The sequence below is a fragment of the Dermochelys coriacea genome, chromosome 7 (genome assembly GCF_009764565.3).
Source record: "Dermochelys coriacea isolate rDerCor1 chromosome 7, rDerCor1.pri.v4, whole genome shotgun sequence".
NCBI classification, from domain to species: domain Eukaryota; kingdom Metazoa; phylum Chordata; order Testudines; family Dermochelyidae; genus Dermochelys; species Dermochelys coriacea.
This window is the reverse complement of record NC_050074.1, coordinates 78,530,441-78,558,335: the sequence shown is the minus strand read 5'-3', so window position 1 is coordinate 78,558,335 and position 27,895 is coordinate 78,530,441. Positions and strand designations below refer to the sequence as shown.

General features: G+C 41.8%; 1 protein-coding gene and 1 long non-coding RNA gene across 9 annotated transcripts; one reads left to right on the top strand and one right to left on the bottom strand.

Annotated features, from left to right (window-relative positions):
- Positions 1 to 4,037, bottom strand: ADO (2-aminoethanethiol dioxygenase). Of its 2 annotated transcripts, none has more exons than XM_038409567.2 (2): positions 2,081 to 4,037; positions 1 to 513 (listed from the first exon to the last, which is right to left on the bottom strand). In XM_038409567.2, exon 1 carries the CDS (start codon positions 4,035 to 4,037, stop codon positions 3,060 to 3,062), a length of 978 nt encoding a protein of 325 aa, XP_038265495.1. In that variant the 3' UTR covers positions 1 to 513; positions 2,081 to 3,059. The 2 variants fall into 2 exon arrangements, with proteins under 2 accessions (XP_038265495.1, XP_043374394.1); XM_043518459.1 differs by having other exon boundaries at positions 3,103 to 4,037.
- Positions 3,915 to 27,895, top strand: LOC119858589. 7 transcript variants are annotated; one of them, XR_006282617.1, is made up of 7 exons: positions 3,915 to 4,049; positions 5,792 to 5,928; positions 6,943 to 7,177; positions 7,458 to 11,576; positions 22,116 to 22,419; positions 23,648 to 23,750; positions 26,673 to 27,895. It is a non-coding gene; the product is annotated as an uncharacterized LOC119858589 (long non-coding RNA). The 7 variants fall into 7 exon arrangements; XR_006282619.1 differs by having other exon boundaries at positions 6,943 to 7,593; positions 11,486 to 11,576; XR_006282618.1 differs by having other exon boundaries at positions 6,943 to 7,593.

Here is a 27,895-nt window from a genome sequence, read left to right as displayed (position 1 = left end):
TGTGAAATATCCTGTATTTATTCTATAGTTCGTCAACAGCAGTAATTTTCCTGTTATGAAAACACAATCCCCAGGCTGCAGTGAGAAAGAACAGCAAGACAGACTTGAGCCTTTTGTTTAGTTTAAAGATAGTAAATTCTAATGACTAAGTATATGAAAGTTCAAGCAAAAACTGTTAAACAAAAAGGCTTTTCTTTAATGCATCTTAGTTGTTTGTTTTTTCCTTGCAGTAGGCCTTGTTTTAATACTGATCCTTTTAGCTCCACTTTAATAAAGATGTTTCTGTAATTATTGCCAGAATGTTCCCTGCAATGTAAGGGACCACTACCATTAAAGATGCATTAAAGTCGCATCCCATTAAACATCTTGACTAGTTTTTACATATGGTGTAAAACTGACAGCAAAAAGAGAGAGCAGAAAGACTAAAACAGGTTAAATAAAAATTCTCTTTAGAGCAGTTTGTATTTCCAGTAGAGCTGCTTGCACCATACATGCTGTTTTCCATAAGGAATTCTGAAAAAAAAAAGGTCTTCATTAGTGTTACAGACAGAGAATTAAAGAACTGCATTACAACTAAATATAATAGAGAACATGTGATCTCACTGCATAATTATTTATTTAAAGCTGAGTTGCAGTGGAATTCTAGGAGAAGCAGGTATGGCAGCTGTAGAAATCAGGCACTTTGAAGTGCCAAAAAATAAATGCAAACTGCATGAAATAACTTCTTCCATTTTTCAGAAAACTGAGATTTGAAAATGTAGTGTGTGTACTTCATATCCAATCTTTTGCAGGCAAGAACAAGCTCCTTGAAGTATTGTTAAATACAGAGCCACAAAAGGATTACTTTAAAACTCAAACGTAAGCAGCTATACAGGAAAAACAAATTGCTTTTAAAATGAACAAAGCAAAGAAGAAATAGTCAAGGGAAAACTTCCAGAACAGGTTGGTATATTAATTATGAAGTGGCTACGTCAATATTTTTTCTCTTCAAGTCACTACTACAAGACCAGGAGAGTCAAGGCTACCCAAGTTTGGGTCTCTGGTATAAAGTATGTATTAAGATATGCAGGCACATAAAAATCTTTCCCTGTCGTATAAACAGAATATTTCACTAATAGAAAAAGTACCTCCATTGTTAGAAGAGTCATAGCCTCTATCATACGCAAATTAAACCTCAAGATTACATACTCCAAAGCAAAGTAAAATTCACTGTTTTCTTTACACTATGTTTATGAAAAGCCTTAAGAAAAAGCATTTTTTATAAATAGTATAAAGAGGGAAAGCAAGGCTTATAAAGCCTGTAATGTTCCATTATGTATCAAAATGTAGGCCTCACTTTCAAGGGATGTCCTCAGGTCAAATCTAGTCCCAAATTTAAAGGATTGTGTTTATTTATATACAGCTCTAAGACCACTAGAATAATTCCCACAAAACATTTAAATAGCAATGAAGTTTAAAAACAAAAAATTCTGTGCAGTGTTTCCACCTAACACATGGCTGCATGAGTGCTTTAAAGTGAAATTGATTAGAAGTTGACTATTCTATTTTCATTAATCAAAGAAATGTACAAACAAACAAAGAATTTTCCAAGTTTTCAGTTTTAATTTTATGTTTTATGTGACTTAAGAAAAGTTTAAAGTAGTTTATCTGACAGTGTTCCTTTATAATGTGACAAATCTTAATTTATAATTAACTGTAACCCTAAAAATGGCTAGTGTTAATTCTCGGAGCATTTCCTGGCCCAACAGTTGTTCGGTGTCTTGCTAGTTCCATATAGATCTTCTTGATGCTCATTTCAGGGACAATCCCCAACAAACATGGAAGATTCCCCATTTCTTTATTACCTTGGGTTGTGGGGATAGACTCCCTATTCCTACCGACAAGCTGCATTTGAGGAGACACTGTCAGTTGGACTGGACAGGCTGGAAATACCACCTCATGAGTTTTCAGAGCACTTACAAACATGCCTTATAGAAGAGTGAAGTGTTTCTTATTGCATTTATTCTCTTAACTTTAGGAAGGAGGTGTGTCAAAAACTAAACAGTGGTCCTAAGTGGTTAGACAGAATACTGGTATTTACTTTAACATTCAGTTGTGTGGAAGTTTAAACAGCACTGCTCTTCTATGTCTTCCCATCAGTCAAAAGGAAAAAAAAAAATCCACTTGATTGTTTAGTGGCCTCAACTCAAAAAGCTTGGCAGTAAACACAGAGAGGTCTTAGTTTTGTAGCTTTCCTGCAAATACAGTCTATGTCATTAACAGCAGTAGTTCTGGCTGGATATTGCTCTTCTTCTTAGCCAGGAGGAGCAGATGCTCAGCCACCATAAAGTCTGTATAACTGCCCTGATCAAGCACACCAAATCACTCAGGGTTATGATTTGGGTTCCCCCTGTGAGTGTTAATTGGCTGCTGTCTTTCTCATGATTTGGACAGGGAAATGGTACCATAATCTGCCCCAGACACTGCTCTCCTTTGTGCATTATTGGCAGAAACACACAAAAGATTTTTCCACCCTCAGTTTAGTGGCAGTCAGCTCCTCTGGGGCAGGGTCTGTGTATAAAAAGTTGTTTCTACTGCAATTATCCATTAGTGGAGAAGCAGTACCCTAGCAGGGTGCAGCCCATGGCCCCGGCAGACGGATGCTTCATTGTTAGAACCGATGCTCTGAACCAAGAAAATGACAGCCCAAGACATGCACACAAATACTCTCCCAACGCATCCGGGCGAGGCTGGGGAGTGGCTTTCCGCACCCGGAGACTAGGAGCTGGGCCTGCTGTCGAGACTAGCATTACTTCAAAGGCGGCTGGGAAGGGAATCGTAGCTATGGCTTTCGTACAGCGAATGGAGCCGCTGCGACATGTCGAGTGAGCCACAGCACAAGGCAGATCCTCCCGTCCCGCTGCTGGCGGCTCTTTGACCTTCCCCTAGAGGAGGAGGAGGAGGGGCCCCCTACTCCAGCGGGCTCCCTACGATCCCTGCCGGGGAAGAAGGGGAAGGGGGGACGGTCCGCCCTCAGGAGGCTCCGGCGCAGCCTCGCCCCGAGGGGGGCCGCGCCGGCCTCAAGGGGAGACCTTGGGCCCGGGGTAGGGCTCTCCGCCGCACCAGAAATCCGCCGCCTGCGGGGTCTCCAGCAGCCACACCTCCCGGGGCAGGGCGTGGGGCTCGGCGGCGGGCGCCTCCAGCAGGCGGTAGTAGTGGCAGTCCCGGCCGCTCTCGGGGTCGTAGGGGGGCGCCAGGATGTCGAGGAAGGCGGCGGGCCCGTCCACGGCGTCGATCTGGTGCAGGTTGTCGGTGTGCGGCGAGAGCAGGCAGGGCGGCGAGGCGGGCGTGTAGAGCTGGCGCGAGCGGAGCAGGGCTCGGCGGCGGGCGCCGGGCGGCGCGGCGGGGGGCAGCGGGTCCAGGCAGGCGATGCGCAGGCTGCCGTAGAGCACCTTGAGCATGCCGGTCATGCCCGGGTGGTCGTGCAGCGGGATGCAGGCCCCGCTCCGCAGCAGGAACACGCCCATGCTGAAGCTCTCCGTCTCGCAGATGTGCATGTAGCTCACCGGCGGCACCGCCCCGGCCCCGGCCCCGGCCCCGGCCCCGGCCCGCGAGCAGCCCGCCCCCGGCACGGCCGCCGGGCCCCGCGGGGCGAGGTGCAGGTCCTCGGCCCGCACCTCATTCAGCAGCTGCTGCAGCCGGTGCAGGTTCTCGCCGAAGCCGGGCCCCGGCGCCGGGCCCCGGAAGGTGATGCGGGCCTGTTTGGCTACCCGCTGGATCAGGGAGGCCATGTTGTCCCGGGGCATGGTCCCGCCTAGGTAATCACGCTCGGCACCGCCCGCCCGCCACGGCTCTCTGCCGCGCTCCGGGGCAGGGCGCGCCCCTCTGCGCCGGCGCGCACGGCCCCTTGCATCCTGGGGCTTGTAGTCTTCCCCCGCCCAGTAGGCTCTGCCCAGGACCCAGTCCCGTGCCTGCCGGAGGGGCAACGCTTGGCTAGGGCCGGGGGCTGTAGGCTGGGAGCCGCCCGGCCCTGCTGAGCTGCCCGCGTTCGCAGACATAGGCGCTGCCAGGTATGGAGGCTTTCAGGGTGGAAGAGAAAACTACATCTCCCAGGGGACGGGGGCGGTGCGTTTCGTGCGGCAGAAAGCGGGCTATGGAGCTCATGGTCCTCCAGGGCCTAAAAGGCACCAGGCACCGAAGCGCTGAGAGAACGGGACGTCCTAGGAATGCAAGCGCTTAGCCAGGAATGCGGCCACCTGCGCTCCCTGCTGTTGCAATCGGCACACGGCAGGGCCGGGGGTGCAGCTCTGGACACGGGCTGCACAGCACAGCACAGCACAGGTTCCACCGCAAAGAAAAGCTCTAAAGCTGGCTGAGTGCGGGGTATGCCCTTTCTCTTGATGTGTTGCCGCCTGAAACATATGCAGACATACATAACTTCAAAAACTCAGGAGGAGAGACGGGGTTCCATTTTTTTTCAATAGCCCCGGGAGCTCTACAATCTTAAAGTTGCAATGCCTGGACCTGTTCTTTCAGTCAGGTGATGGCAAAGTCAGGGATTATTAGACATGCATAAATATTTACAATACTGACCGTACGTATACATGCGCTTACTAAAGCTGTGTTTTTCTGTGAGCAGCTCTCTGTTCTACCAGTTAGGAATTCTGCATTTTTTTCAAATGCTTAATATTTGGGTGTCCAATTTGAGACCAATTTGTTCAGGCCCTAAATACATCAAGAGAGGCACCCAAAATGAGTGATTGTTTATTTAAAACTTTTGCCAGTAAACTGTTTTTCTCAGTTTTGCAATCTATAAAATGGGGAAACAGTATTTATCTATCTGTTTCACTGTGGTGTTATGAGGTTTAAATTCTCAATCCTGCAAATTGCTGTGTGCAACTGTACCTGTGCAGAGTCCTATTGACTTAAAGTCAGAGATCTTCTTGTGTGCAGTTACTTTTAAGATCAGGGCCTACTTCATTGAAGAGACACCAACAACTTAAAAATCACATATGTCTGAACTTTTTTTACCTGATGTTTTTATAAGTAAGACCTAAATTGACTACAAATGAAAGATACAACAGAACAAATATTCTCTCTTTTCAGTTTATGTACTCTGTGCAATGCACAACACTTTATGTACAGTCACTTGCACTGTTTCCTCTTGGTAGTCAGTTAGTCATCAGTCCTGCATTGTGATCAGTTTTTCTAATAGCAGACTCCCTTTGTGGTTCACAATGTAGGATCAAGAGTCCAAACAAATATGCAGATGAAAACTTGATAAATTTTAAAACAATGTATTCAGTGCATAAGTATTTGCAGGACTGGTCCCTTAGTTTCTTCCCTTCTTTTTTATGTTGTTCTTTCTCAAAACAATGGGGGAGAGTATTCTTTTTAAACATAAGAAAATGTAATTGTAAATCTAGAAAAAATTGGCAAAGGGCTTAGGAGAAGGTGCAGTCCCTGAAACTATTTTTAATTCATTTTTGAAATTTAATGATTTAAAGTGGATATGTCATTTAATATTTGCAAATTGCTGTGATTCTGCAAACCACTAAGTAGATATTATTATTAGTCGCTATTCCTTTGTTATGACTAAACTATTTATTCTATAAGCTTTATTGCGAAGAACTTCAGGTTTGTTGCTTTTTAAAAAATCTAACACAGTTTGTCTTCTTTTAGAGAATCTGATTGTCTGCTTAGTACAGCTAGCTGGCAACTGCAAGCATTTTTTCTTTCTTTTCTCTTCATGGGTGTCACTACCCTCTTTTTTTGTGTCTGATTGGTTAAAGTGTTTGCTTGTCATTAACAGAAGCTAATCATCAAGAGCATTGGTTCCAGATGATGCCCTTTGAAAATTTTGAATATTGTCGAATGGGGATGAGTGGCAGTCCTTTTACCCAGTCATGGCATGGTGGTACAGAAGTCTCACAAACTGTTGTAAAACAGGTACTGCATCTACCTTGCTGGCACATGACATATAATTATTTTCTATGAAATATTAATTACTGCCTGTATATTCTCGTATAGGATAAGAGACAGCTCCTGTGTTGACAGTGCTTTTCTTGCTCAGCCCCTGACAAAGTTGTTGTAATTGTATTGCACAACTTGGTAACAGGCATAAAGTATATGTGTTTTCAGTGAACACATTTACACTAATATTTGTTTTATTACCTTCTTAGCATTACACGTGAACAGGAGAACATACCTTCTGCCTAGAGAATATTGTAAAGTTCTTTGAATGCTTTTGAACTTAAACAAAAAGATTATTTTTATGTTTAGAATATAATAAAGAAGACAAGCTGATTTTGATTTGCTGCAAAGATTGGCTGAATGGTAAAAAATTTTATGAAAGTTAATATTAAAAAAAATTATATAATACATAGGTTGGGGAAAGAGTGTCTGTACATCTGGGTATGGTGCTTAGATTATCCACAAATACAAAGTTTGTTTTTAAGAGTCATTATTACATTGAATAAGAACCCAGTGGATACAGCTTGTCAAATTCAACTATTTTATTTAAAAATGAACAACATGTTTTGTGGGGGAATGATACACTTACGCAATGAGATATGATTTTAGCAGTAAGTTATATGATATCTGTCCTGCCTGGGGTATTGCATTGTGTATGGTGTAATGTTAGGTAGAAGTCTGAAGGCCAAGTATTGCAGGCTTGCAATGACCCAAAGAAAGGTAAGATACTGTCGTGTGCACACAAATCATTGTGTTAAAAAATTCCATCAAAACCACAATTTTATTTTTCCTTAAGTAATTCAGTTTATTATATAGCTAAAAATACTTGCCCAAAGTTAATGAGATATTAAATCCTTTACTTCCTTAGTTAATGTTCTGACAGCTTCCTTTTTCGTAACTATCAGTGTTTGCCCTTCCCTCTCCTTTCTCATCTGTCCTTCACCTCTAGGGTGTGAGAGATTTTTAAAGTGTATTTTTTTTTATTCACAGCATCTCACCTAAAGTTTAGAAATACTCTGATTCCAAGGTGTTTCTTAACCAGACAATGAGAGTGAGTTTTGAACATATTCCTCCTCTCTCCAATGTCAAATAAGTGCTGTTTGAGGCACTATGGATGGAGATCAGGTGGGCATATTCCACATCTTTCCATTTAGAAGAAAAGGAGCTGCTGACAGGATATTCTGCAGAAGGCTGCTCAACTTTGGAATTTGCTCATGTCCTACAGGTTATGTTGCAAAGCCCTTTTTTCTGAATTAGTCTCTGGGGCAGGCTGAGGAATCTGAGTTTGGTGGGCTTTGGGATTTCAACTGAAGTTGAGTGCTTTGTGGGAATAGAGATGGGATGATTTACTTATGAATTTGCTGATAGGTTGTTTTGTTGTTGGGGAGGGGGAAAAGTGGTCACTAGTTTATTGGTGCTTAAATTGCTGTTATAGATTGTGAGTTTAAATATCCGCCAGAGTGCCTACAGCCCATGAACAGTCATCTTTCTTTCTTTGTGTTTAGGAGATGCGTGATGGCAGGCATTAGAGGCGCTGGATCCTTTCTGTCTGTATTCATAGTATGTGCTTTAGCAAGCAGACAATCCATTCATCAGAAAATTGGTTGGCATATGGAACTCTGCTAGAAGCCAAAAGAGTCGGTATGTGCCATACTGAAGCCCCCCTCCTACTCAGCTCTATTCTGCAGGACCAAACAATTATGGAGGTGTAAAAGCAATTCTTATTAGCAGTTACTCCAACCAAGAGCACAGTATTAATGACAAATCCTTTCAGTCACAGACATGCAAACTCAGGACAAACATTTGTTTGGACATTTACGCTCTTAGCGATCACATTTTATGCTCATAGATAATTGCTTGAATGCTTACTCTTCTACCCACCGGTTTTTATTGTGTGTTGCCAGGTGAAACAGTTTCATTGGAGTAGAGATGCCAAGTTCGTAGGGTCATTTTAGAAGTCTGAGTAATGGGTCTGGTATAAGGAAGGAATTGGTTAGCACACGAGACCAGGATCCAGGACCCCTGGGTTCTCATCTCAGCTCTGCTACTGATTTAACCTTTCTGTATCTCACTTTATCAGTCTGTAAACCTGTGTATAATACTTGCCTACTCTGATGCTTGCCAGGGGTACCTAAGGCTGTGAGGCACCTTGCTACCCCTGCCCTTAGCACAAGGAAGCCTTGTCCTGTGTCTGCCATGTGTCAGCTCCACAACTCCACTGTCCACAGGCAACACAAGCACTTCCCTCTAGGTCTCGCAGGCCTTGCTATCACTCCACAGGTTAGTGATGGGCACATTCCAACCCTCAAGCCCTCTGAACATCTGGAGTGTCCAGCCCCTGGGCCACTGGATGCTCACAGTATTCACAGTTTCACTGCTTCCAATGAAACAATACACCTCAGCTTACCACTTGCACCTCAGATCACTGCTCTGCTTTACACACAGCACTTAGATCTATTTATAGTGAAATCAAGCCTCAGTTTATTTAACAGAGCATAGAGAATCAAGTGGTAGCAAGTAGAAGTATGCATTCTGGAGCCTATACTTAATTAACCAGATACTCTCATGGCTTGTACGATATTGCTCACCGAAAATTCGTGCAGCGCTTTTCAGTCAGGCTGGCTGTGATTCTCCTTTCCTGAGACAAACTTCACTGTCGGTTTGCCTTCTAAGTGAAGAATTCATTGTGTCTTACTGCACTCCAAGAAACAGCAGACATGTCCTTTGTCTTTATTCATATACAGGACACCCCCTTGTTGTTTGTTTGTTCCTGTAGATTTCTTCTTGTAGATTTCACATTCACTCAGTTCACACCTGGCTGCGTATACAAATAGGCATGCAGTGTGAGGCACACAGTACACAAATGGCCAGACAGGCAGATGGGTGTCAGTTACCTTCTACCTGAAAGGAACATTTCAGAGGTATGTCACCTCCTGGTGACCTGCCTTAACTCCAAGACCTTAAGACCATAATTTTCAATATAGATACATTACTTCTTAAATATTATCTATGCATACATTTCATAATGATTATGATGACCAACTGGATCTTGGCTCTTGGTAGAGACCTGGCATGCCCCCTTTTGGTGAACTATTATGCAAATATCCAACCCATGGAATCCTTGTAAAACCCTATGCACCTTCTGTGTCCTCTGCCAAATTAATTTGGCATCAAGTGGTCATTGGGTCACACCTACTTTACAGAGAGGTTGTGAACCTTAAGTGATGTTTGTAAATTTCCGTGAGCTCTTTGGATGAAAGACACTACAGAAGTGTATATTATTATTATTACTATTATTTATTAGTTTATTATTGCTACCATTTTATAATGCCTCATCTTTGCAGCAGCAGCAGTTGGATTCCCAGGCCATATTAATGATAAATTTTACTTTCTACAATTGACCACCTCTTGATGCTTAATATTTTTATTTATATATTTATTTCAGTTTCTAACAAAGCCATGCAGTGCTTTCCAATAGTTTATTGGAATGCGCATGTACATCAAATAAAATATTTCACATACACATTTTCAGAACATTAATATAAAAGTCTAACCCATAACAAAATCAAGCCATTCAGCTAAACCAATGGAATAAACAAATCCCACTTTCTGCTTCAAAGCTGATTTCTTCACCTGTCCTCACCCACCTTGAATGTGGGGGGGGAAGAGAGACTTTGCAACCTACTTTTATGGAATGCCCAGGGCACTTAAAGCTGCTTTCCATTGTCAATATGATGGCCAGGATCTGTAAAACCAGTGCGGGTCACGTCAGACTCAGGCTCCAGTCTTGGTTTCCTGCTCTGTTCTTCCTCCATGAGACATAGATCGTGCTTAGACGTGCATTGCCAAAGCGCGTCCCAAAGACTATCAGTTTTTCTCTCTCAAATTCTCTTTTCCAAACTGCCACCTTCTTCTAGAACTTCCCCTGTGTTCCCGAAGCATCGCTCACTGACTGCTACTGTTTTCTAGGACCACCTTCCCAGTTCCTGTTAACTTGTTCTAACACTGATTAACTGCTAAAGGTGTAATCAGCTCATAGAAGTTATAGATATGGGTAATGGTCAGGTAGATTAACGACCATGAATAATATCAGTTGTTAGTTATGGTTAATGAAATGTCAACAACGTTGGACCATCTCACAAGATATTAAATCATTGGATAAATAATTTAAATTAGACAATTTTTCACATTGTTGAGGATCTGTGTTTATACACAGCAAAGTGATATCTGTTTAGAAAGCTGAGCTTTTTTAGCAATATTACTGTTAATGAATTTGTAAGCCAACACAGCTTTTTAAAAAATAGCAACCATCAGTCGAATGGATTACTATGAACGCTAGCCAACTATGCTTCAGATTAGGAGATCAAAACTAAAAAGAGAGAGAGAGCCAACAACATTTCTATAATATTTGCTGTCTCTCCAGTAGTGGCTTACAGAGAAGAAGAAAAGCTCTTTGTATCTGGAAAGCTTGTCTCGCTCACCAACAAAAGTTGGTCCAAAAAAAGATATTACCTCACCCAATCTGTGTATCAGAGTAAAAGAAAGTCAGTTATCTGGCTGGTGAAACTTGCCCATATGCTCAGGGTTTAGCTGATCGCCATATTTGGGGTCGGAAAGGAATTTTCTTCCAGGGCAGATTGGAAGAGGCCCTGGAAGTTTTTCGCCTTCCTCTGTAGCATGGGGCATGGGTCACTTGCTGGAGGATTCTCTGCTCCTTGAAGTCTTTAAACCACAATTTGAGGACTTCATTAGCTCAGACATAGGTGAGAGGTTTTTTGCAGGAGTGGGTGGGTGAGATTCTGTGGCCTGCGTTGTGCAGGAGGTCAGATTAGATGATCATAATGGTCCCTTCTGACCTTAATATCTATGAATCAGTTATTTTTAGGAAAATGTACATTGCATTGGAAACACAGAGAAAATTAACCAGGGGACATATTTATCCCTGATCTAACTGTACTGAAATCAAAAGGCATGAATTTGGTTCATATATCAGACTTCAGACAGATCTTACATATATATCAAAATTCCCACACGCCTCTTCCACTGCCTCACTGATATGCATCCTGCATATCATTAGCCACATCATTCACACTTTGTTATGCTCATCATTTATTGTGACCTCTGAATTAAAGGCACAACTAACTTCTATATAAAACACATCAGTAGTGAGAGCTATGTTGACAGCTTGTTACTGAACAGCCTACAGCAGGAGTTGTGACTTAGATGTGGAAGGTGAGTGCAGCTGGATGGTCCTTAGTGCGTGACTTGAGAGAGAATGGGTCCCATTGTGGTCTCAGATAAGCTTAGATCCATTGATTTCACTGGAGAAAGTCAGATCAGAATCAGGCGTAATATCTCTGATTACATCAGAGAACATTGTTAGACTCCTGTGATATACAATAAGGCAATCGAGGTCCTGCCTCACCTTCTGCACTGTGACTGTCCAGGGAAGTGCATGCTCCTTTGAAAGTATTTAGCCATTCCTGCACCTTCATGTTCTGCCTCATAGATCCTGGAGGTGTTTTGCTTGCAGGAAGAATGTCTCCAGCCATGACGGCGGGTGTGGTGTCTGTCCACCAGTGCTGCAGCGGTGCTGACACAATTTGATGCTTAAGCTTTACAAGGTAATGCCTTATCTGAAGGACACAATGAATAGAGAAAACATATGAGAGAAAGGGGGAAAATACCCCTCTTTCTTTAGGGAAGGAACTTTCAGTTGAAGTGCTGTCACTTTCAAAGGGTTGCGTAGTGTCCTTTTTTATTTAAAGATGGGCAGATTACATAGGTGATCATAAATATGAGGTGTTTAGATATAAAACTTGGGGCCTGGCGAATATTGTTGCATTGTTCAACAAGATATTTCAGAGGACTTCTAGAAATAGGAGTCGCTTTGCCCCCATCACTGCTGTAAAGATGAACTCAACTCTGTAGTTCAACAATCTTTCACAGCACTGCCATTATATGCCCAAGAACTACTTCCTGGGAAAAGACTGTCTAATCTTTACTCACGTGAGTATCCCTGTAACTTAGTGGACCTTTATTTCAACAGGACTTCTCACATGAGTAAGGACTGCTTTCATGAGTAAAGGTTGCAGGGTCAGTCCCCGTGGGCTATATTTTCAAAAGAGCTCAGATCTCATTTAGGCACCAAAATAAACCATGTTTTCAAGAGTGCTCAGTGCATTGGGTCCTTATTTCTTTTGAAAATCTGTCTGCAAGTGTCACAGTGGGAGCTGCTGAGAGCTGAACATCCTTGAAAATCTGACCCTTTCTTAGGTGCCTGTATGGGAGCTGATTTCTTTTGAAAATCAGGCCCAACATGGTTAGCTTGTTACAGCACAGTAAAAATCTAAAATGAAGTTAAAGAAATGCTTCTATTTTGTGAGAAATGGATGTCTGCACATCCAGAAACTCGATATTTAGTGGATTTTAATCTCACACAGTTAATATCAATATATCACCCTGATGAGGAATCAATATTCTGTTGAAATCAGAGCAGAACAGAACTAATGCAGAGGTTTCTCTGGCAAACACAAAAAGTCCTGTGACCTGGGAAAGCCATAATAACAAATGCTAGGAAAATATGGAAAGAAATTTGCTATGAAACATACAAGGCCCCGAAGATACAGCCGGGAGCAGATATGTATCTAGTCAGAGGTATGGATGCTTAGTTAAGGATTTATTAGTTCTTCCAAGATCTGTGAACACTAAGTAAGTTTCATTTTGAATCTTGCAGCCTAAGCCTGTGGCATGCATCCATGGAGTTAGTAAAGTGTTCCTTTAGTTGACATTCATTTTACTGGGTGTTCAGATACAGTCAAGGAGTTAGGAAACTATCAAAATTAGAGAAACTTGCATGAATCTTTGAGGCCATAAAAAGCTATATTCTCCTCTTTTCTTACCACTGCATAATCATCTAAATAAAAAAATATCAACAGGAATGTGTCCAGATTCTGGTTTTTGAAGAATGTAATCAGAAACAAATGGGAATTCATCTAATTAAATTGGATAGTCTTGCAATGTACTGCACACCATAATAATGAGACACACTTTTTTAGTCTTTTAATTGCCAGTAGTAAACACACAATTAATAATAAAAAAAAAAAGTACTATGTCGACTTTTGATTTTTCTCTTATGTCTCTTTATCGCTGGCTGCATTTAAACCAGATGATATTTAGTTTACATAGATGCATTCAAAAGTAATGTAATGTACAGGAGTCATTTACATAAAATCTATTTATGTACAAAAGCTCTTAACTCAGATCCTGGTGATATATATACAGTAGTGACACCTTTTTTAGCATCGGGGTTTATCCAGGCTGTGGAGGTAGGATGGGTCAGTGAGGCTGACTGAGTACAATATGTTCAGCAGTGGTGCTAACCGCTGCTTCAAAAAGGAAGCAGCAGCATGAGATCTGTGAACAGCAGCCCTACAAATGGGCTGAGAGGCTGGCCACATCTGCAGGTTTCTATGCCAGGCCTCCTTAGATCTGACAATTTCATTCAGCAGCTTTATTTGGTGGGTCCCTCACCTACTTCCCAATCTTGCACCCATTAAAACCAATGGGCAAACTCCAGTTGGCTTTGATGGTGCAGAATCAGATGCTAATAAGAAAGCACCTGTGAGTGAGCTGGGGGAAAAGCAGCTCTCTGCCTTCTCCCCCACATCTCACCTTCAAATGACTGGACAAGATTTTGCTCTTAATGTCCAAGAAAAGAAGCCATTGTACACTCACTAGGATTTGCTTCATAATTCTCATCAACTGCCAGTATTTACAGTCTGACTTTTATATTTGCCTCACAGTCCATGTATGTTACTCTCATTAACACTCATGTCAGGAAGAGAGCGTATACAGTACTTTGCTTGCTTTCAGAGACCTGCAATATAGAAATACATTTGTGTTACTGTAGGTCATGATTCTACTCCCATTGATGTCAACGGGAGTTTTGCAATGGATTTCAGTGGCATAGGATCAGGCCTGTAGGTTTTTACATTTATTCTTGGTTCATGAAAAGTTTAAGTGCAGGACTATCATTGCTTCTGCTGTGTCACCTAGTAGTTGTAGGATTTAAATAAAGGTATTATCCTTTTTCTTTATTCAAGTGAGAATACCCTGCTTTAAAAATAGTGATCAGATTCTCCTTACACCAGAGTCACACTGGTGAAACTCCACGGACTTCATTTGAGGTACTTGTGATTGACACTAGAGGTGAATCAGGCTCTGGGCCTCATTTATCCCATGTCCCACATTTGTACTGTAGTTGGTACATACATCTCACTCAAAGCTTTGAAAATATGTCTCTTAGGAACCAGAATCTCCTGTTTAGGAAAAATAACGGCACAAATTCTAGTAGAATGATGTATGAATTCTCTTCAGGAAGCACTGCATTGCGAGGTGGCAAGTTTTTCTCTGAAAATCAGTTATTACTTGCAAACTTGGTGTAAGAATGGTACAACTGGGCCCTTTGTAGGAGAGCTGGTACTCTACAACATTCAAGGGTCTGGATTCTCTACTGCCTTGCGCTGCATAGAGTCATTTGCCTAATTTATGTTATGCACTGTAAAATGCTGCTAAATCAGAACGGTCAAATTTTACCTTCCTTGTGTGCAGGTGTAAATACAACTACATAAGGTGCAAGGCAATACAGAATGTGACACTGGAAGTTCTGCAACTGATCCCACTGCAGGGGATTGCTGTGAGTGTTGTGGGCTGTTAGTCTGCTAGCACTGGGTGCATCATGAGTGTGGAGGCCAGCACTGTAGATACTTCAAGTACTCAGCTCTACCTGCTGTAGCTCTCGCTGAGTTCCCTTAAACAGTTGCACCATTTTTTTCTGTAAGGGGGTTGCTCTCTTAGGGCTGCCAGAAATAAAAGGTGCACATACCCTATGCGCAATTACAATCAGTGATCAAAACAATCGTTCCTAACCCAGCTCCTATGGGCAGCTCAATACTGGGATCTCAAGGCAAGAGTTTTGTCTCTTGTAACCTGTCTCATGCTGGCCTCCTGCCTGCAGGCCGCTGCCCTGGATTCTTCTGCTGTGCTTTCTTAGCCCTTTAGCTCTCATGCTGCTGCGGCAACCTCCAGTCTGCTGTTCTTGCTCTCACCTAGCTGTCCACTCTCTCGGGACACCTTTTCTTTTCCTGGACACTGAGGATTAGAGGAACTCTCTACTGGCTGGATGTTGATATGGAGTGCCCAGTAATGAATGCTACACTCACTAGGTTATTACATTTGTAATAAATGAGTGACACACAGGAGTGCTGGTTAGAGACCCATCTTTATTTTCTGTCATCAGTCACTTGACTTGGACCAATATCACAGAGGTTAATATTCCTGTCATATGACTGGGGTCCGTGTCCACTGACAGTAATATATACAGAGGTGACATTGGGAGTCGCCATGGAAACTCTTCGCTTGCATTCATATGTGCCTTTGAGTTCTAGAATTGGGAGCTGGTTGATGGTAGGTTAAATTGGCCAGTTGCTAGAGGTAAAGGTGGATTTTGCTTTTAGCTCAGAGAGTGAGCTCTGAAGAAACGGTATTAGAGATCTGTGAATCCCCCAGATCCTATGAGCGCCACTGAGGTAAATATCTTGGAGAAAACGTGGCTTGAAGTTTTGAGGACAGAGTAATTGCTGGAGAGACCAGGTTATTTATTACAAAAGCCTCTATCTATTAGCGTTGGGAGGACTGAAGAAAGGGATTGTCTTCTTTGTTTTTAATACTAGGACATATTTAGTACATTTTGTTTGTCTGCTATTGAATTCTTTTCATTTTGTTGTGTGTAAATACTGGTTTGAACACATTTCTCTTTTGTTCTGTCTTCCCTAGTCAGAGTGCTGCTTGTTAGAAAAATGAACTAATGGGGATAAGTAACCTGTTTTGGTCTGCTGCTGAAACAGGATCCATTTTAAATTAAGGCCTTGGAGGGATACTGTGGAACTCTGTTTGCAAGAGTTATAACAAAAGTGAGTGGAGCTGGCAGCTTATAAATCAGCAAGCAAACCCTTCAATCCACATTTGTTACTCACAGAACCAGTAACTGCCAACACTGTTTACTTTGGTGAAAAAATTACTGGACCAGATTTTGCTCTCATTGCTCTGGTATAGATCCAAAGTATCTTTGTTGACTTCAGTGGGATTGCTTTGTATTTAAACCAGGGCAAATGAGATCAGAATCCAATCCATTGATATTGGTTCCTTCTTGGCCTGTGTGTATTGGGACTGAAATCAGCTTTTATATATATGTATGATTTATAAAAGGTGAATTTAACGTTTGATTGGTGTTAATACAGGTCGTTTGGTACAGATTCTCTAGTCTGGCCAGGGTCCAGTTGTGAGTTAGAGCAGCCTAGGATTGTTACCTATTTTGTAATTTGGATTTTTTATTTTTTCATTTAAAAATGTTTGATTGATTATTTTGCTTTTGTATCCATTATCTAATATCAGTCTGAATTTGTGTGAATTCTAGTGATATTTAACTGCAACAGGGATGAGTTGTAACCAGAAAGGGAAAAGGGAGTTGACTAAAAGAACAAATTGCTCATTAATGTCACAAACATATTTTAATGTAATTAAAATTATAGAATTCTTTAGTATTTATGGGCAGAAGCTGAAAATTTCATTAGAAGCCTAGCTATATTAAACTCTATTCCTTCATAATATTTTATGACCATCTTTTCCCATAACATATTTTGACCATCACCACAGAAGAAAAATGGATGATCCGTTTAGAGGACATTAGAAATTTATTCATCCCTGGCTTAAATAATTTGGGGACAGGGAAGTTATACAAGAGTGAATTTGGCACTTAAGGTCAAATTTTCAAGATGCTTTCAACTTCTAAAACTTCTTTCCACACTTTGACAAGGATATTTTCTACTTTTGCAAACAGAATTTTTACATGCAAAACTAGTAGTTAGACAAAATGATGTTAGTGCAGACAGATCCAGATTTTTGCCTGCACAGATATGCAAGTCTAAACTGACAGGGTATGTTTGAAAATGTGCAGAGCATATTCTGTCCTTGAGCCAGAAGCACCAATCCTAGTGGCACCATTGGAAAGTGCACATATAAAACAGTAGTATGTGGCTTTTAGGGTTCTGCTTTTGTGTGAGCTGAGGTTTCAGGTTATGTGGAATAACTGAACAATGCACTTTTCTGTGTAATTGACATTATAGTATCCTCCATAGAGTATAATTTGTACAAACTGGAACAGTCATCTATTACTATATGTAACAGGAAAGCATCAGGTGTTCATCAAGAGGGAAGGATTTGGGAAGAAAATATAGGGCAATAATATCTGAACAAAAACTTTTACAATTTTCTTTTAAAAACAGATGTTATGGTTGCTACTACCCAGGCCTAACTAGCATTATCAGCATTAGATAATAGAAATAACTTGGCCAAAAGTACTGGACAGTTGTTTCATCAGGATGAAATATGCTCTGTGAATTTTGCCTACTTGCAAGACCTATGTTTATCAACTTGAGACATAACTATCTTTTTTGTAAACCAAGCTCTGGATCTGATTTTCCTCTCATATGTATTTGTATATGTGAACGGGTTCCCCCTTCAGCTTCTGGAAACCTGCAGCCTGAGTGAGTTAACCAGTATACACAATCCACTATAGAACCTTCTTCAAGTGTCATTGTGGTTTATGCTCTAGGTACATCACCACATAGGAGCAGTTATGTGGCCTTTTATACTGCTTGCTGTCTTCTCAGGGCTATCCAGCTGGTGAGCTAACTACCTCCATTAGCTCATCAGGCTCCCTGGAGGTACAAGTGATCCCTTCACCTCTTCCAAACCCAAACTGCCTGAGTCCCTCCTACTCTAACAACACCCAGTGCCCTGAGTGTTCTAAGTGAACACAGGCTGCTGGCTTCCAAAGGGCTCAATTTATAGATACTAACAGCACCCTCTCAAAGTGTACATCAGGAATAACTGTTGAAGGCAACAGAGTTACATTGGTATTAAATGGATGTGAGTGGGTGACAATTCAGGTTTCATAGTAGCAGCCGTGTTAGTCTGTATCCACAAAAAGAAAAGGAGGAAAAATGCATCATCCGATGAAGTGAGCTGTAGCTCACGAAAGCTTATGCTCAAATAAATTTGTTAGTCTCTAAGGTGCCACAAGTCCTCCTTTTCTTTTTGTGACAATTCAGGCTCTTAGCTTTTTATTGAGAGAACATAAATATTGTAGCCAGAGTAAGGTTCAGTTTCACTTTACACCTGTGACTGAGTTCCTTTTTGATCACATACAATATATAGAGGTAGTGATGACAAGGATGAGGGGGAAGGATGATCTTGTGGTTAAGATAGTGCACTGGAATTCAGGAGATCTGGCTTCAGTTCCTGGTTCTGCTACAGAGACTTCCTCTGTGGCTTTTGCAAGTCACTTAATCAGCCTGTGTCTCAGTTCCCCAACTGAGTGTTTGAGGAGCATAGTTTCCTACCCTTTGGTGGTCTTGTCTTTTTAGATTATAAGGTTTTTTGGGTCACGGGCTCTGTCTCTTACCATGTGTTTGTACAGCACCTAGCTCAACCAGGTCACTGGGTGCTACTGCAATTCAAATAATAATTACTGACTTTTCTTTGGGTCTGTAGTCAGGTATTGAACTGAAAGGATAGCTTAGTGGCTAAACTTGCTTCAGTAGGTGAAATTGATAACCTGGACAGTTCTCATGAAAAGTTCTAATTCCCTGTGTCCGGCATCAGATGACACACACACAGATATCAGAAACATCTAAAACACCAGTTCTAGATCCATTGTTTGTCAATCTGATCTGTGTATTTCTAAAGCACCGATCATCAAGAAATCTAGATGCCAAATATAAAATTAATAGTTTCACTAAATGGGCCAGATCTTAGCTCAGCTCAGGAGCAATGGGTAAAGAGGTAGATTAAACCTACTTTTACACCACCTGCTCTTGTGCTTCATGAGTTTTGGGACAGTGGCCACTGGATTTGTGTAGCAGCAGAACCATCAGCCCCTGCTTCCATTCCTCTCCTGGCACACCCCTGCCTTGGCTTTGTCTAGCCCCCAGGCCCTGGTGCTCAGAGTTATTCAGGGTGTCCTTGCAGAAGTTGGCGGAGCACACGTTCTTGTGAGGTTTCCCCAAATCCTACCCCTCTCCCACCTCTGGTGACAGATCAGGCACTGGCAGCCATGGGGGAGGGCAGGGTTATTTTCCCTTGTGTGTTTTAACACTAACAATGCTGACATAAGATATTGTGTCAGCATTAGAGCTGGTAGGGAAAGTGTGTGAGCCAGGCATGAGTTGTGCAAATAGATGAACCTATAGGATTATAGGTCATTACCTTAGCATCTCTGCACATGGGATCAGAGAGATAAATAGGCACCCAAGGAAAAGCTACAAAGGAGGAATAAGAAGTTTTACTGAAAGAAAATCACAGTCACTCTGGGCAATGTCTGCCTGTCATCATTGATACAGTAGCTATTCAGCAGTACATATATTGCTGTCTGCTTTGCAGAGGGCAGATCATTAATTACAAGGCATTGCAAACTGCAGTATACTTAGGGCTCACGGGTGATGACAGGCTGACATCACCCAGAATGACTGCAAAAGCAGTGTGGTGCCCAGCCCTACATACGGCTTTAAAAACTGATAAGAACTGTTACCCAAAATGTCAGCCTCAAAGAGAGCAGTTGATGTGTACATGGAAACCTAATAATATTCTCTCTCTTTATCTGTCTCTAATACTCATTTAGCTTTTGAGTAATTTAATTTCTGGTATTAAATTAAGTGCCGTTTTCAAATCTCAAGTGCTGTGGGGATTTCCCATGTCAGTGGGATGCAAGACAATCCTGCGCACTTCTGCCATGGGGAAGCCCTGGAGCACATATAGTGTGAATACAGTAACAGCTGTGGGTCTAGCTGAGACTGCCAGATTCTGCTGAGAACCTGGTGATCAACAATTTCTGGGAAGATTGGGGGCCTGTTTTGGGCTGAGGGGATACTGTTGTGGATCCGGGAGATGAGAGGGCTGACCTAGGAAAATGGTGTGTGTTAGTGGGGCAACACTGAGCAATGGATGTCGCTGAGCAATGGGTGCCGCTGACTTAGGATGGTGGGATAATCTACTGATTGTAGTTGGGAGAGTAGGCTGCAGAACCAGGGCGAGAAGGGGTCACCCAGGGCATGGCCCAACCACTTTTTGACCTGCCACAGCCCAGTCAGGGCAAGCAATCCAGTGGCAACAGGGCCAGGAAAGGAGCATGATGTTAAGTGGGAAGGGCCCTGTCTGCATGCTGTGGTGAGAGCGAATGGGCTGGAGCAGGCCAGTCCTAAGGGACAGGAACTGCTGTGGGATAAGTGCAGTGCGGGCTCACTCTCCAACCCCTCCGCCTCCAGGGTCTCCCATCTGGGCAGGATCTGGCCTCTGGTGAGTCATCCCACAGTCCCCCCACTTTAAATTGTGTCCCACAGCCCCTGAATTGGAGGGAAAGAGAAAAGCGATTGTGGATCATATTGGGCTAGACAGATGGGGGTGAGGGAGGGAGAATCTGATTGGGTGGAGACAGTTGTAGTAAGTGTCCAGATTTTGGGGTTTACCCCTAAATCAAAGCTGAAATGTTTGAGATTTCTCCACCACTGCTTATTAATACATGAGAATATCTTTATACTCTCCAAGCTGGAGTGTTTGTGAATGCTGCAGATCCAATGTACTACCCATAGCACTGAAAATTTGCCCTTTTAGCTTGTAATGACCACCTGTAGATCTAATACTTTCATTTGGACATGGAAGTGGCATACAAAATTATGCTGTTCAGTGAAACAATGGTTTTCCTCTGCTGTTTTTGTGGAAATGCAAACTGATGATATCACTTCATAACTGGGGTGGAGGGAGAGAGAGGGGGATGAATCACCTCTTTGCTGTTCATGAATTGCCTCTTTGGTACTAACTACTGTAGAGGTCTTAGTACAAATTCTAAAACCCAAAATCATAATTTCAGAAACTTGTTAATGTTGCTAAGAGACAACGATGCGATCATCTGTCACACTATTTACTAAATCCAAGCACCGAGTAAGCAGGCAAGTGAATAGTTAAGGACATCTTACACTATCCACATAATAAACATGAACATAAATACTCAGAGCTCAATTCTCCTCCAGCTGCCTTGTGCATTTCAATAGTGCGCAGCAGCCAGAAAGTTGGATTAACTGGCTTCTGGAGGATTTCCATGGTGTAAAGGGAAGTCTTCAGGTGGCATGGAGCTGGTGTAATGACTTGTTGAAATCCAGTACAAGGGGCATTTTTGGGGTAAGAGGGTATTGTGTGGCCAGGGCACCTTTTTGCCCTGGTGATGACCAGAGCTGGACTGATCTCTGGTGGGCAACAGCGTGTAACTTAGAGAAAACCCAAGGTTGCTTTCCACCATCACGAGTCTTTAGCCAGCCTCAGGGTCAAGGAGATACAAAGGAGGCTTAGAATGGCCTTTGCCCATCTGCTTCCTCAGCTGTGGATCCAGGCCACTATGTTATCAACCATAAAGAAACATATATTTCATCAAACACAACAACCCTTAATTCTGATATGTAGAGTGTGTTTTAAGCTATAATTTGTGTATCTTGATTTCAGTAACTAATATTTTCTTTTTAAGGCTTACAGTAAAATGTGAAATACTATTAGTTAATAGATTTATCATTGGAAAGTAGATATTTTAGAATTAAGTTTCTTATAATGACTGTTTCCTGAGAGTGATGTACAGTGTGTAACATTGTCAATATAAAATTTCAGAGATTATTGCTCCCAGAATTATTGGACAGTTTGTCACAAATAGCAGTGTCTGCTCATGGAAGACAGAGGGCTGTAATAATATGATATTGCTAGTCAGACTGGGAAGTGTTGGTAGTGTTATAAACCTTATGTGCATATGCATAACTCTTTAATACAGTGATGAATGCAGTATGAATACCTACACAGATACATTATGGTCTCGTATAGCGAGACCACAGTTCAGATTGCATCCAATTTTTTTTTAACTGGGTCTGTAACTCAGTGTTACAGCTTTTTTTAGAACCCATTTTTGTACACATGCCATGGGGAATTTGAACCAAATTTCAGTCACTAATTAATACATGTATGGAATGATCTCCACTGTGTATTTTATGGTGTTGTTGTTTTTTTAGGACCTTCGGGAAAACTGGAACACTGAAAAAGCCTGATTTTTCTACACAGTGCACATTTGCTGTCCCTCCTGTTGTCTGAGCAGTATTATTGTGACATCAGAGATAATCAGCCACTCCGCACTCACTCCCATCACTTCATTTGCACACCTGGGGAGAGTCACTATTGCCCTGGTTGCACTGGCAATGGCTGCCTTTAATAATTGATTTACCTCTGACTGCCCAGAACATGATTACAGGAGGGACTATAAGGAAAGCAGGCTGAGCTTGGCTAAGCACCTTCTGTGCTCCTCTAGGTTTGTACTGGGTAAGTAACACCGTACAAAGGGTCATTGTGTGTTACTTTCCTCAAAAGGATTATATGAAAAATAAGATGCAAAATTCCAGCCCCTTTTCATGGATGTAGCTTATCTGCTTCTTACGAATTGGGGGCTCCAGCTTTCTAAATACCCATTTTTTTAAAGGTAGGTATCATAGTTGTGAGTCCCTACTCCACTTTCTCTTACACAGTTAAAACAAAATGTCATTTAGAAGTTGCAGTAAAACTGACGTTACATTTTTAAACAACATGTTTTGTTTGAATATAGTTTCATTGCTTTCAATATATTAGTCAAAATGGTACTCAATGGTGAAATATGAAACTTCACAAAGATAAAAATGGCAACAAATTACACACTGAAGACAACAAATGTATTAGTGCTTTATTATATAAAAAGATTTTCTTTCTTTTAAAACCTGAGGAAATCCACAAACAAAAAGCTTCATTTAACACTAGTTAAGGTTTCTCTCATCTATAAATTAAATAATGAAAAATTAAGAAATACAAAGTTAAGAATTTAAAAGGATTAAAAGGTTGCATAGTCAAACACTCTCAAATTAGGAAATGACTGAATGAATATTGCCCATACCAGTGCCCCCGGTGTTTATGCATTATGATACAGCATTAATTATATGATCCCATATTATTTATTTTACATAGGACCCCTCTTGCTCTTCCTGATATTCCCTTTTTAACCATAAGTATTGCATTCAGTCCTTAACTGCTAATAATTCACTTGGTCCAAGGTCAGCCTCCCGGTGTAAACTCTGCAAGTCTCCAAACTGATCTTTTTTATCACTTAGTTTAACCTGACACACTACAGCTCAGATTCTGTACATGCACTCAAGCTTCAAATCAGGTTGGTGTTAAGGGAACAAACGCCTGTGAGAGTTTACTGTTTGGAACTGTCTGCCTTTATTTTGTAATTACTCTAGGGCTGTTTGGTAACCCACATCCCAATTGCAAATGAGTGACTGTAGAAATGTGTTGAGTTGATTTTGTTTCTTTTTCACTTGCAAACACTCTGAGAATTTTAATAGCAATGTTGCATTATGTTTGTGCTGTACTCAGAAGCATAACTGAAATTGACTAAATAACCCCCAGAACAGGCTTCTAGTAAGCTTGCTGTGTTTTTTTTTCCTTGCCTTTTCTGTACTTTAATATATCTCTAATGTGAAGGTGGTTATGTTTTCTGAATATCTACACTATTTTTCAGGTGTCCATTAAAGCTGCAAGAACCAGTGTGTGACCCCGCAAAAATACTCACTCTCGTTCTCTGTCTGCCACAACTCCTACCATCCTGGGGGAGAAACCTGCAGGTTAATATTGTTCTTTTTTTCCTGCTGTCAGTGCTTTAATCTCCATCTAATCATCTCTTTGTTATTACCAACAATAGTTTATATAGCACAGTAGTTTATCGCAGCATTTACAAACACAAACAAGCCCCATACTCTGAAAAATGTACAGTCTAGATAAGGCAAGAATAACAAACACAAGACAAAATATCCAGTAATGACTAAGTAGTTGGGGGTCTGGTGGTTACTAATTATGAGCAAAAGACAGGGAGAGGTTGCCTGAAGAGATAAGAGGAGGAGAGAGAGGATGCTTGGCAAATAAGACTAGGACCTGATTCAATTTTACATCCAAATAGCTTCATTGACAGAGATGTTATCCCAGATTTTCAGTGATGTGAGATCTGAATCAGGTCCAGGAATAATGTTCTGGGCATAGAGGGCAGCATCATATATATGGCACATAGCTGAGGATGGGAAACAGAGACAAAAGGAGCAGCTGGTAAAAAGGAAGAGCAGAGAGAGCTGGAGTGAGAGTAGGGGGAAATGAAAGCAAAGATGTAGGTAAGAGCAGGATTATGTATGGTCTTGTAGATGACTGATCCAAAGCCTATTGAAGTCAATGGAACTTTTCCCACTGACACAATGGGCTCTGTATCAGGCTGTAAGAGCTTGAATTTGATGCTATAAAGCAGGGATGGCTAACCTGAGCCTGAGAAGGAGCCAGAATTTAGCAATGTACATTACCAAAGAGCCACAGTAATATGTCAGCAGCCCCCCATCAGCTCTCCCACACCACTCCCAGCGCCTCCCGCCCACTGGCAGCCCTGCTGATCAGTGTCTCCCCCTTCCTCCCCACACCTCCCGATCAGCTGTTTTGTGGCTTGCAGGAGGCTCTGAGGGATGGAAGTGGGAGGAGCGAGGGCACAGCAGGCTCAGGGGAGGGGGTGGGAAGGGGTGGAGTGGAAGCAGGGCCTGTGGCAAAGCCAAGGGTTGAGCAGCGAGCACCTCCTGGCACATTGGAAAGTTGGCGCCTATAGCTCCAGCCCCAGAATCAGTACCTATACAAGGAGCCGCATATTAACTTCTGAAGAGCCGCATGTGGCTCCGGAGCCACAGGTTGGCCACCCCTGCTGTAAAGAGTAGGAGCTACAGTATGTCTGTGCTACAATTGGTACCATATATGAAATAGTTGCCTTGTTTTGTCTCAGGGTCCTGAAATTCCATCAAATCCATGAGTCATCAGTGTTCTGAGGGAGCTACTGACCACATGAGAGCAGTTGTCGGTAATGTTAGTGTTAGCCAGAGCTCCCGACACTGGACAACTGCAGGTCCTGCACAGTTTTAATGCGGGGCAATCCAGGGAGCAAGATTTTCCCTGAAGTCAGCTGGTGCACTCAATAAATATTCAGTCCTTCTGCTAGAGTTTATCCCCGTCCTAACCTTTCACCAGGGGCAGCATAAGGTTAATTTTGATGGTTCCCAGTGGACCTGCCCAGACTTTGCTATGGGTGGGACGAGGTCACAGCTTTTTCCCCAGCCAAGCACTGGGAATGTATATAGAGAGCTCTGCTTGACAACATTTAAGCAGTCCTGAAGGCAGACAAACTGATTACTCAGCTGCTTGCAGCTCTGCCAGATAAATTTGAGGAGTGTCTTGCACATATGGGGAAAAAGAGACACACTGGAAATTCACTAATCAAATTGCACCTGCTAAGAAAACTCCAGCGTGATGCTTTAAAAAAATTAATTTACAAAACAAAACCTAGGACTGGCAGCAGCAGTAACAATAACTTCTTTCCTTCTCCTAGCCATGGCGGCCTCCCAAAATCAGACAGAAATTAGACATGGCCTTACAATCACTCTAACAGCTACTGGTTAAAAAGAGATTCAGAGCTCCAGAAATTAATTAGAATTAGCTGCTGAGGAATAAAAAGTGTGTAGGAAGAAGCCACTTTCCAATATAATTGTTCGGGAGCATTTTGAGGATCAGTCTTTCAACCCTGGAAGATTAAAAACACACAGTTCATTAGCTGATAAAAACATTAAAACTAAAATACTCAAGTGATGTTCCAAAATAGGGACTCACTATGTCCTGGATTCAGGAAAGCATCGCTAGTCAGGAAAACAACTGAGCATGTACTTAAGAGATTCCTGATTAGGGTTAGATTTAAGCATGTGATTAACTACTTTCCTGAATTAGGGCCTAAGACAGATCTCTCTGCTAAATACAGCTACCTCATATGTGACAGGAGAGATGGCTGGGCAGGTCCACCTCAGAGGGATTTGGACTTAGCAGTTACTAGTCTCATAATGTGCTAGGTGTTTTGTCTGAGTGAGCACAACTTCAGGAATGGGCTCTATGTTTGGTTCACCAGTTCTAAGGGACTGATTTGCCTCATTATTTCTTAATGTTTGTTTACAATATAGTAGCATCTGGAAGCCCCAGCTGAGATCAGGACCCTATGGTGTAGGCACTGCACAAACACAGAGTAAGAGTTCTTTCTCCGAAGAGCTTCCAGTTTAAACAGAAAAGATAGAGGGACAATAGGTGGAAGAAAGGAACTATCATCCACAGTTTAGAGATGAGGCAAAGAGAGATTTGGTCACTTGCCTGAGGCTGAGAAGGGAATCTGAAGCAGTGCTGGGAATTTAACCCAGATCTTAGAATCCCAGTTCAGTGACGACTCAATGAGACCATCCTTCCTGTTCACTCAGAACTACTGAGCACCCATAATAAAGTCACCAGGAGCTTCAGGTGCTCATTACTTGTAGCCCCAACTGGTTTTTGGGTTGTGTGCATTTTTGATTTAGGAAGCAGGGTAGCTGTGATTTGTTAGCTATGTCACTACTCTTGTAAAGATCTAATTATTTTTTCCCCAGATCTTTCAGAAATTCAAGATTATTATTATTATTATTATTATTTTATTTTAATTTCTTGAGTTTTAGAAATCAGCCATGGACACAGGAAGAAAGGAAAGAACTTCAGCGGGAGTTTACCTGAGTGCGGAGTCAAGCCTGGACTCTCTGCATGCTGTTTCTGTACTAGTTTAATGAAATATGGGAATTGATAGAACGTGTTAGAAACTTCAAACGTCTTACTTCTTCCTCCTGCCCCATCCAGGTCTCTTCCCAACTTTTCCAAGTTATTATCCAAGAATCATCAGAGAAAGCCCAAGCATCCCTTTTGCTCCCACTTTTGCTTCTGTGTGTGGGGGAACAGCACCACTGCAGAAGATTCATGCATTCCCCTTGGATGAGTCTGATTTATCCACTGAATCTGTGATCAGTCAGAAATCCACAGCTCCATGATATGGTGTGGAACTGATGATCGCTTTTCTGTTCTTCACACTACTGGAAAATTTGATTTGGGCAACCTCGTATTACAGAGACACATGCTCTCCATGGGGCTGAGTGGAATACTAGGCAGTCATGACAGTACCAGCCATCGTCTCCAGAGACCTTTAATCCCTGACAAATCTTTTCTTCTTGAAAGAAACTGTGGGTGGTCTCCCTTTTTTCTAATTTCGGTAAATTTAGTACATCACTTTCTAGTTATGCAGCTGATGCTCATGTTTGTATGAATAGCTATTAAAAAAAGGAAAGATCAGATGTTTGTTGTTTCATTTCCAACATAAATCAAACTTTGTATTCACATTTCAATTCTAGTTTAGCCCCAGGAATAGCTTTAGTATTGCTAAGTGTCTGGAGACTATTGACTACAGAGACATGTTTTTAAGCAGGCTATAATAGTTTCTACAGCTGTTAACAGTTCATAGAAGAATGGCAGCATTATTCATCAGTGTTTAAAATGTGCATGACTTGCATTGCACAGAAGTCAGATTTAGAGAATGTCAGAATTTTTTTCTGAAACTCTGCCAGGAAAGTCTTCAATAACTAGAGAAATTCTTTTCACTGGTGAAATCAACATGCAGCACATTGTGTTGTTATAATTGCTTAGAGCTCACCATGAAAGTTGTCTTTGTATGTGTGGATGTACGGCTAGTACTGTTTTGTTTTTATTTATTCTGCATTCTTTATTTTAATGTTCTTTCCTTTTTTCCAGACCAGAAAGATTGTTATTGAGCTCTTCACAGAGCTGAAATAATGCTGTGTGTTAAAAAATGTTAACAATTTGAAGAAGTTATAAAAATTTATAAGTTGGATGAGTA

Bases quoted from the DNA above. Each gene is read 5' to 3' on its own strand.
- ADO (XM_038409567.2), bottom strand. From the start codon at position 4,037: ATGTCTGCGAACGCGGGCAGCTCAGCAGGGCCGGGCGGCTCCCAGCCT.